The sequence below is a fragment of the Penaeus monodon genome, chromosome 17 (assembly GCF_015228065.2).
Source record: "Penaeus monodon isolate SGIC_2016 chromosome 17, NSTDA_Pmon_1, whole genome shotgun sequence".
Taxonomy (NCBI): domain Eukaryota; kingdom Metazoa; phylum Arthropoda; class Malacostraca; order Decapoda; family Penaeidae; genus Penaeus; species Penaeus monodon.
Window position 1 is genome coordinate 16133844 of NC_051402.1, and position 11697 is coordinate 16145540.

At 39.8% G+C, this 11697-nt stretch overlaps 1 protein-coding gene across 1 annotated transcript in view; it reads left to right on the forward strand.

Moving 5' to 3' along the window:
• Positions 1-8796, forward strand: part of LOC119583557 (SKI/DACH domain-containing protein 1-like) — a 17340-nt gene extending 8544 nt beyond the window's left edge. The window contains exon 2 of the mRNA XM_037932104.1: positions 8585-8796. Within this exon, the coding sequence (XP_037788032.1) occupies positions 8585-8781 (197 nt within the window). The 3' untranslated portion in view covers positions 8782-8796. The remainder of the gene's footprint in view (positions 1-8584) is intronic.
• Positions 8797-11697: the final 2901 nt, after the last annotated feature.

Sequence of the window (11697 nt, forward strand, 5' to 3'; positions counted from 1 at the left end):
TATTCTTGAGTGTAGTTAGTCTGAAGGTTCTTGATACTCCTTGTTAATATATATATATATATATATATATATATATATATATATATATATATATATATATATATATATATATATATATATATATATTGATGAAACACTGCTGTGTTGATACTGTTGTAGAAAAAACTACATTGCACATATTAAACTCATTGATTCCATCTTCAGGCCTGAAGATGAATGTGTGTGTGTGTTTGTGTGTGTTTTGTATGTATGTATGTATTATACACATACATGCATATATACACATGCATGCATGCATACATACATGCATTATACACACACACACACACACACACTCACATATGTGTATATATATGTGTGTGTATGTATGTATGTTTATATATATGTGTGTGTAATGAGAAAAGAAGAAAAAAAACAATTTCATCTTAAATTTTTAATACTAGGAGAGGATTAGTGGTTCAATAAATGAAAGTTGTAATTTGCTGTCCCATTATAGTGTATTGTTCATGTAAAAGGTTTTGTATCTATGTGTACAAGCATGCACATAGATACAAGTTTTATCTTTTCACTAATTTTCTACAAGGAACTGATCTCTTATATATATAATATATATATATAATATATATATATATATATATGTGTGTGTGTGTGTGTGTGTGTGTGTGTGTGTGTGTATTATATAATATATATATATATGTTATATATATATATATATATATATATATATATATATATATATATATATATATATATATATACACATATATAATTCTGGAGCAACTGGGTAGTTTTTATGCTTAGTTATGAAGCAAACCATTTGATTTTAATTTAGTTTACCCAAAGAGGGGAGTTTCTCAGACATTTGGGTTCTGTCTTTCATTGTATTCTAAAGAAAATTGCATATTTGAAAATATATGCAAATATACATTTGCTATAATTCTTTGCTGTTACTTTGCACTACCTTTGTATTTATTATCCATATATTCCCCCCCAATCCCTTGCCCGTTGTTGTCGTGGGGGGGCTTAGGAGGCGGAGACTGGGACCCAATGATGGGAACTCCCCAACCTTGGGACTCAGCCCTCGACTCAACTAATTTTGCATGGTCTTTATTTTCCTTCCCACCTTTCGTTTCTGTCCCTTCACCAAACCCTTCTACTATCCACCTCCTAAGGTGTGAGAGCCGTGCTGAAAGGATGAAAGGCTGACTTTGTGCCAGTCCTGAACGGCCTGAGGGAGCCATGGGCACGGTATTCCCCTGATTGTTATCTAGCCCTTACCCCTCAAGGGGACCCTGAGGGGTGGACTGTTTTTATCCCCAACATAATCCAGGCTTACCATGGCCAATAATGAAAATTTATCTCCACTATTAGGGGCAATGAGGCTTGCCCCTTTATCAAATAGCCCCAAAGATGTAAACTCATCCGATCCCCTGACCCCAGGCTCTCCTTTGACCACGGCTCCGAACACTGCAACAACTACCCCCTCATCAATGCCTACTAGTACAGTAGCCAACAACCAATCCTTAAGGAACATTTCCACTCTCCCAGCACGCTCAACTTCATCACCTCTACCCCCACAACCTCCAACATCAACCACCCCATCCTCCCTTATTAATACCCTACAGCCTTATTGCCCACCTCCCCATAACACTATCTCCCTCAACACTACTCCATCGTCACGCACCCGCCCTTCGACTACCCCTATCACTACAACAATATTGAATACCCTCTTCAGCGCAGCCAAATGGGACCGTATTTTCGTGATCCCTCCCACAGCTCCCTACTCTGACAACACCCTTCTCTTCCAACAATGTCTCCAAAAACAAGTAGGTAAAGTCTCTTTCCGTAGCCGACCCGACCGCTCCCGTCTTGTCACAGTAACATCCGAAAACCAAGCTATAGCATTAACAAAAACTAACAGACATATATGGTAACCCCATCCTTGCAGAACCCCATCCAACCTCAATACTTGCACCGGAACAGTTTCAATCTCCCCAGCAAATTGCCCAATCTATGACAAAGATTGGTCAGATTGTGGAGAAGACCTACTTGCCTGTCTCACAAGACTATGATGCAACGTCAGTACAATGCTACTCCATTCCCCCCCAGAGGTAATCGAAAGAAACCCACTAACATACGCCAAAATTACCTTCCGTTAGACATGACCTTCCTTTAACGTCTATATAGGAGAGAATCCCTCCCTGTTCGTCCATACCAACCTCCTCCACGTCAGTGCCAAAATTGTTGGCGTCTAGGACACCCAGCCAAACATTGCCGTTCCACAGCCAGATGCCCACTATGTGCCCAACCTGGCCATACCGATCTAACTGCCTGCACAATCACGCACATGTGCCAACTGTGGCGGCCCCATAATGTATTTTATAGGGCTGTCCCACCTACAAATTTGAGTCTGAGGTAGCAACTCTCAGATTCAAAAAACTTGGACTCACACTACGTGAAGCCAGACAAGAAGCACGTCGACGTGTTTTCTCTTACTCCTACTCCATAATACTGCTCATTCTACCAATTCTCCTAAACCCACCCCCCCTACATCTAACCAACCCCCCTCTTCATACCTCCTACCTTCCCCAGTCAAACTCTTTTGCCATCCTAAATCAGACACTCCAATCTCTACTACAGATATTTCAATCACACACCAAACCCCAACACCTTCCCTCTCCCTCCTCGCACTAACCCGTAACAGACAGAACAACGTTCCACCCCCTCTTTCCCCTACCACACAATCACCCCACCTTCCTTTACTCCTTTGCTTGAGACACCAGTCCTCATCTTCCCCCCCTCACAAGAAATCCTATATCCCCCAAAACTCCCAAACCAACTCCTTAGAAGAAACCATTGAAAATATTCAAGATTACCTAATGAAAACTGACACTCAACCTCCAAATCTTACAATCCTGCTCCTTCACACTCCAAGTAAACTGCTGATATCCATCCTCCTCCTAACGATATCCCCCCTACACCCAATCCTCCTACCCCCTCCCAACACAACCCATCCCCCCGACCCCAACCACCAACCCCGCCCACATTATCCCTCCCACCATCCCCTCTATCCTTTCCACTCCCTCCTGGATACACACGTGAATCCCTTATGTCACAAGTATCCCCTTCCTCAGACCCTCCATCTCCTAATACCCCTCCTAGTAGAACACCAACTCCCACACCTCTCCCATCTCAGACCTCTCAGTCCTTTTCCCACCCTCTAGCTGCTTCCCCCCTCAAAATCAGTAAAGTATAACTATCCTTCATTGGAATATTCGCGGTTTCCGCTCCCACAGACCTGACCTTCGTCATATCCTTTCCTCTTATAGTCCATCTATTGTATGCCTTCAAGAGACCTTTCTAACACATCCTCCAATACCAATCCCCAATTATCATTTTGTCTCATCCCCACATTCCCTTTATGTCTCATCCATACTTATCAATCAGAAAACACCTTATGTCACACCTCCCTTTCAAACCAATGTCCCTTGCACAGTTATCCGTATCTTCCTTCATCGTTGGATCACAGTGATATCAGTCTACTTCTCCCCATCCCACCCCATTGACTTTGTTGCTTTGAAAATCTAATTTCCCAACTTCAATCACCTTTCCTCATAGTTGGTGACTTCAACTGCCGCCACACTCTATGGGGTGATTCTATCACAAACTCCGAGCCGATCTCTAGAGCGCTTCCTCTCCACAGCTGACCTTACTATACTAAATTCAGATCGCCCCACACACTTTGATACACGCACGCAATCTTTTTCATGCATTGACCTCGCTCTATGCTCCCCTTCTCTTCATTTAGATTTCCACTGGTCAGTCTTAGACCACTTTCCCTATAGTGACCACTTTCCAGTTCTCCTTCTCCTACTTCATACGTACCACTCCCTAACTCCCCACCTTGGTGTTTTGATAGAGCTGACTGGCATACTTTCACTTCACTCTCTGCTATTCATACCCCTCCATCCTCCCTCACTTCCATTTCAGAAATGATACAGTATTTCACAAATACAGTCTTAAGAGCTGCACATACAGCTATCCCTCGAACCTCAAGACCATATACCTCCAAATGTGTTCCATGGTGGAATTCTGCACTAAAGCACTTCGCTTAAAACGTGCAGCCTGGAACAGTTACCGCTACAAGAGAGGTACTCCAAATCAACTATCAGCCCTTATCTCCTTTAAAAGAGCATCTGCCAATCTCCGTCGTACAATCGGAATAGTAAAATAAATAGCTGGCGAAATTATGTTTCATCAATTACATCCTCTACATCTATCTCAAATGTTTGGCGCCGAATCCATAACACCTATCAGGCAAACATCCCCCCCATCCTGCCCCTGTCCTCCATATTCGAAATACCCTCATTTCTGATCCCCTCCAAGTTGCTAATGAACTGGGTGATTATTTCAGCCAGGTCAGTAGTGGTTCTCACCTATCTTCACACTTCTCTTCTATTAAGACCACCAGAGAACGTACCCCCATTATCTTCACCCCATCCTCTGATGAGTCCTATAATGCCCCATTTTCTTCCTCTGAACTCATTGCTGCCCTACAATCGTGCCGTACACTCATGAAGGCCCTGACGGTATTCACTACCGTATGCTCCGGCAACTCCCATCTTCCTCCTTATCCTTCCTCTTAAAAATTTACAACCACATTTGGACATCAGGAAATTTCCCTTCTAATTGGCGAGAAGCTCTTATCCTTCCCTTCCTGAAACCCAATAAATCGGGTACCCTTCCTCAAGACTATCGCCCCATCGCACTAACTAGCTGCTTGTGCAAACTATTAGAGCGAATGGTGAACTTCCGCTTAATGTGTATCTTGAATCTCACAATCTTCTCTCTCCTTCCCAATTCGGTTTTCGCCGTGCCAGAAGCACAGCTGACCCCCTTGCTCATTTTGAGACATATATTACATCTGCATTTGCACGCCATGAATCCGTACTAGCTATTTTTTTTGATCTAGAAAAAGCATATGATACGACATGGCGGTACCATATCCTCCAACAATTGTCCTCTCTAGGCATACGTGGAAACATGGGTGTCTTCATAAAGTCCTTCCTCTCCCAACGCACTTTCCAGGTTAAAATCGCCTTGCCACATCATCTTTCTTTCCCCAAATCGAAGGTGTCCCACAAGGCAGTGTGCTCAGTACCACTTATTCCTTCTTGCTGTTATGATATTGTCTCAGTTTTACCACCAGGAGCCCGGTCATCACTATATGTTGATGATTTAACCATCTATGCCTCTGGCACATCCATACCAATCTCTACCAATTTCTTCAATCTGCAATCTCATCAGTATCTTCCTGGGCCACAAACCACGGCTTCCGCTTTTCTACCTCTAAATCTTTCTCCATTCTTTTCTCTCGCTCACGTGCAGGTCTCCTACCCCCACTCTTCTTATATGGCACTCCACTCCAATGCCGTTCCTCTGGCAAATTCCTAGGTGTTCATTTTTGACTCCAACTGTCCTGGCGAGACCATATTCTACACATTAAGAAAAAGCTCTCCGCCGTCTTCGAATCTTAAAACTCTCTCCATATATCCATGGGCTCAGATCGCAAAACTCTCCTTCATCTTATGTTACTTTGATCCTCTCCACTCTTGATTATGGATGCCATATCTACTCCTCTGCCCAACTTCTCTCCTTGCCCATCTTGATACAATCCATCACTGTGGTCTTCGCTTAGCACTAGGCGCCTTTCGCTCCTTCCCAGTTGAGAGCCTGTACACTGAATCAGGCATACCATCTCTATCTCGACGTCGTGCCCTTCTCTCTCTCCGATGCTATGTTCGATTCCACCAATTTTCCCTCACTAAACTAAATATCCCACAACCCTACTTCTCTTACCTTAGCTCATCTCCCGTTACCTACTCCTTTCTCAACACGCATGGATACCCTCCTCTCACATTCCCCTTTCCCCCATCTCCAACCTCTCCCATTCTCTGTCCATTCCGTCCCTCCAGGCTCATACCTCACCCCCATACTTTGCTCTTCGTTTTCCCCGACCCACCAAAATCAATATCCCTCCTATGTCCTTCTCACACATTTCCTTGACCATGTCTCCACTCATTCCTCTAGTATTCATGTATATACTGATGGCTCCAAATCCACCTCGGTGCTGGTTTTGCAGTAATCTTCCCAACTCGTACTTTCAAATACTCCCTTCCTCCTTAATCCAGTGCCTACTACAGAATTGTATGCACTCACCGTTTTGCTCTAAAACACATATACTCACTTTCCTCTTCCTCTTTTACAATTTTTACGACTCCGTAACTCATTAACTCTCATAAAGTCAATACACACCACCAACCCACTTGTTTGTAAGATCCAGAACTGGTTGTTCTACCTGTCCACAACGCCATAAAACAATCAAATTTTGCTGGGTGCCGTCCATGTTGGAATCCCGCAATGAACAGGCAGATACACTAGCACGCCACGCCTCTATGTCCACATCATACCAACCACGCTTCTCACATATCCCAGCCACGATTATTACCCACACTTTAAGACCTCTTGTATAAACGTGGCAATCTTTTTGGTCAAGCCTCCGCACTAATAAATTACATTCTGTAAAACTATCAATCTCCTCCTGGTCAACTCCATTTCATCGGAACAGACGTTGGGAGACTGCTCTTGCTCACTTACACATTGGCCACACCCGTTTAACAAACTTATCTGATGTCACGATCTGATCCACCCTTATGTTCCTTCTGTAATGTTCCCCTTTCATCCCTCACATCCTATTATCGTGCCCACGTTTTGAAACAACCCGTACCTCTGCTTTCCCCCACCTATCCTCCCTTCACCGACCTCCCAACCTATCAGACATCCTTTCAGAATCCCACACTTTCTGCTTCAACAACCTATTCTCTTTCCTCAAACGCATACATATCCTTCATCTAATATAACTCCGATACACACCCGACCCTAACCCTTTCACTCAACCATTCCTTTGCCCAGCTTAGACAACTAATCACTAACTCAACCACCCTTCCCAAACATTAACTATAGTGCTACATGACCTTAGATGTCTAGCACATTTCTCTTGCTTTTAACCATTAACCATTAACCATTATCCATATATTAGTTTTATTGGTGAAAATGAAGAGTGGTAAATTGTACTGGTTTCACTGTAGTCTTTCCTTCTCATACATGCAACTTCCCCATCCTCCTGAATCAAGTGTATTTACAACAGAACTATGTGCTATTCTCTTTGCTTTACAAGGCATGTCTTCCATCTTTTCCTCATCCTTCACCATCTTCATTGACTCATGCAACTCAATATCACTCATACACTCCATACACCCTGTCAACCCAATAGTTTGTAAGATACAAGACCAGTTGTTTTATATCTCTACACAACAGAAAGCAGTTAAGTTTTGCTAGATACTCAGCCATTCTGGGATCCCTGACAATGAACAAGCAGATGCCTTGGCATGATCCTTGGCACCATACCACTAGAACAGATGCTGGGAAACTGCCCTTGCCTGTTTATGAATAGGTCATACCCACCTTTTATGCTCGTGTTGCAATATTCCTCTTTCATTCCTACATATCCTACTATCTTGCCCTTGCTTTTCCTTATTGTCCTCTCTTTCCCAGGCCACCAACAGGTCAGACATCCTCAGGGGTCCCCACTTTTTCAATTGACAACCTGTTCTTCCTCAGATGCATAAATACCCTCCATTTGATCCTATCACGCTTTGACCCTAACCCTCCCCCCTTCTATCAGTATCAATCCTACCCATTTACTCCCCATCTTTCTACCCCATTCACTACCATACTTTCATATAATATCATGACTGTTGAAATCTAAAACATTTTCTAATAAAGAACTCCTTTAAACCCCTTTCACCACAATACTTTACCATGGTTTGATATGACCTTTGATGTCTAGCAAAGTTATTTGTTTAAAGCATTATCCATTAACCATTACAAAACAAGACTTTTATATGTTTCCATACGAGCTTATAAATCTTGAATGTCACTTAGTTTTGAAGATCCATCCTTGTTCTTTCTTTATTTCTTTTCCTTCTTCTTCTCCATTTTATCTTTCATTAATGGAAATTAAAATTATTTGATCGTAGAGTAATCCGAGATTATCAGGACTATACTATTAACATATGGATGAGTGTGTGATCAAAAAGCTATGAAATGCAAATAGTGTTGCTTAAGTTAATTGGTGACTTTACCTAGTTTATATAATAACTGTCTTCCACTTTGTAACCTAATTTTCAGTTTTCTGGTTGATATGAACATGAGACAAATCAATACAAAATAATATTACAACTAAAATATGAGGTTGATGTTACATTGGTAATTTTTAATCTTAAAAATCTCTTCACCTTGGAAAATGAGCTGATACATAAATCATTACTTATATATAAAACACTTATGATTTTGAAAGTTTATATTATATTGTGCTCCCCTTATGCTCAGTGGGGTAGAATTTTCTCTTTTGAGAATTGTATCATAGATTGTCTGTTCTGGTGGATTGCCCTTGAGATCCTTGATTACGGATGCTGTACATGAATATTGCTTGGCAGGTGGTAATTGCAATCTCTCTTTTCAGACCCTCCCTTATGCAGTGCAGAGTCCGGCCCACTAGATACAAGTGATCACCACCACCACCACCATTACCACCATCGCGATCACCACCACAGAGACCACCATCACAATCACCACCACAAGAAGAAAAAGCATAAAGAGAGAGACAGAGAAAGATCCCACCATAAAAAGCATAGATACAGAGTAAGGATGTCATTGTGATTTTGTTTATCCACTATTTTTATTATGGATTTTCATTAATTACATGAAAATTAGTGTAGATATTTCCTTTTTTGTTATTTTTTGTATTTGTGTACTGGATTATTTTTAAGTTGCATTTAGTTCCCTAAACATGTATCTAGTTTGAGCTCTTATAAATGAATGAGTGAAATGAATGAATGAATGAAAAGACATTACTGATAAGAGATATAAACAGACAAGTAAGGAAATGCTTGTTAGTTATTTACTTTCACGATGAAACAAATAGTAGCAAACATACCTCAGTCAGTGTCTGGAGTATAATTTTTGAAAAGAACCTGAGGGAGCTATGAAAGGAAGCATTTTTGTCAGTAGCTTTCAGGTAGGAAGAGATGGCTAACAAAATTATCAAAGTTATATTTCTCTAATCTAACTTACAGAGTTTGGCCCTGTTTCTAAGGTAATAAACAAAAAGGTTTTCTTAGGACCAAATGTTATCTATAGGGGGGAACCTCCTTGAAGTGGGATTGCCATATATTCAATGTTTTTTCAAAGTTATTTCCAGTTGCAAGGGCATGGGATCTTAATATACATGAATTTGTTTGGAAAAGAGCAGACATATTCAATTTATCTGATTGCAGTGCTAACAGTGGCTCTTATTCTTCAAGTAAATATTTGCCTCTTGAGGAGGTTAGAAGTAAGTTTTCTTGATACATTGACTCAGAAACAATGGTAAATATAACCAGTAGTGGCCGAGTGACAGAAAATAAGCTGTAAGAAATTTTATCAATCATTTTAGAGGACAAATATCATTAAAGCTTCCTCATTCTGTTTTTTTGTGAACAGTTCACAATTCAAGTTCTATGCTTTATTGGCAATTTCCCCAATATTATTCACTTTAATTTATAGAGATGATCTTCAATGTAGATCTTTTATTTGATCTTGTGTTTCCTCATCTAAACAATGTCAGGAGTTCTTTTTATTGTTGATATATTGTCAAAATATTTATTATTGGTAAATTTATTCTTGACAGTGAATTAGATAATTACAGTTAATCCATTGGCACCAGTTTATTGCACTATTCATTGCAGTTTTTGTTTGTGAATTTTCTCTGCACAGATGATTCCAAAATGAATTAAATCATTTGCTTACACATAGCTGGTGCCAAAATGAATTGTGAATTTCGTTTACACATAGATAGTTCCAAAAGTGTTGAACCACCAAATAGTCAAGCTTACCAGATCTCACCTGATTACCTTATTTCTTGACTTTTCTTCAAAGATATATTAGCTTTTTTTTTTTTTTTTTTTTTTTTTTTTTTTTTTCATGTTTCTTAGGTTATTAACAATAGCAATAAATATATGATATTGATAGATATTCTCTCTCTCTCTCTCTCTCTCTCTCTCTCTCTCTCTCTCTCTCTCTCTCTCTCTCTCTCTCTCTCTCTCTCTCTCTCTCTCTCTCTCTCTCTCTCTCTCTCTCTCTTAGTTTTAACTGTATCTGTTGAGTCAGTTTAAAGTTTTGCATTTTTGGCCAACCTGTTTGGGGAGGGAGCAGGCCAGTCTCCTAGATGTGTTACAAATTACCAGTATATACTCCATCTATACTGAAAACAACTGGAAAAAATGGAAATTGGGCACATTAAAAAAAACTTGACTTTTTGGGGAAATGTTTATAATCAGGAATTCGTTCTCTCTCTCTCTTTTAAATTTTCATGCATATAAATAGATAGATAGAGATAAATAGATTGATATATGTATACATATATACATACATAGGTATATATACATACTTGTGTGTGTGTGTTTGTATCTTTATGTATCCATGTATATTATATTATGCTCCCCTTATACTCAGTGTGGTAGAATTTTCTCTCTTGAGAATAGTATCATAGATTGTCTGTTCTGGTGGATTGCCCTTGAAATCGTTGATTGCATATGCTGTGCATGAATATTGCTTGGCAGGTGGTAATTGCAATCACACACACACACACACACACACACACACACACACACACACACACACACACACACACACACACACACACACACACACACACACACACACACACACACACACACACACACACACAGCTTAGATAAGGATAAGAGTACCCTTTCACACCATGTCAGTATCTACAGATATTCTTTTTAATTGGCACTGCAGACTTATACTGGATTATTAACTCATTGACTCCAGCAACATGCATTGTCCATTATGTTTAGATCTGATGGTTTTATTCATGCACAGATGACTCAAGACTTTTAGACAACAAAGTTTTTGTTAGACACACCTGACCTAATTTGTTTACGATATTCTTTAGTTTGTTGTTTTTGTTTGTGTTAATTTCTTTCTTTCTTTTTTTCTTTTTTCATCTTTTTTTTTTTTTTTTTTTTTTTTCTCTAGCTTTTTCTTTTCATTTATTTATTAATGTTAGTTGTTATGATCAATTATTAACCCTTTACCGACGGGTAGTATTCGTAGTGGCCCAGGCCCCGCTGCCGGGGGCTTATATCGTTGCCATAACATGCCAAATACCAGCATCCCTTGCCGTTTCTTCGTAATACTGGGAGCATATGTTGTATTTTCAGTATTTTTATTTTCTAAGGTCTCTACTTGCCATATTTCCTGATAAATCAGACTGAAGGACATTTTTGTTGTTATATAGACACCATAGTTGATCATTATTCACTCTATAGTCTGAATAAAATAAGCAGTGTGTGGCATCATGGAGTTGAAATTGTAGTTTTTTTTTTTTTTTTTTTTTTTTTTTTTTTTTTTTTTTTTTTTTTTTTTTTTTTTTTATAGTTAAAATGAGAAAGTGTTAAAAACGACTTTATCACATTTTCAGTGTCAGAAAAATAATATTTTGCTGTGATTGTAACAAAAAAAAACTCATGGCATGTACGTACATGCCCCGGCAGATAGTCCAGCCATGCC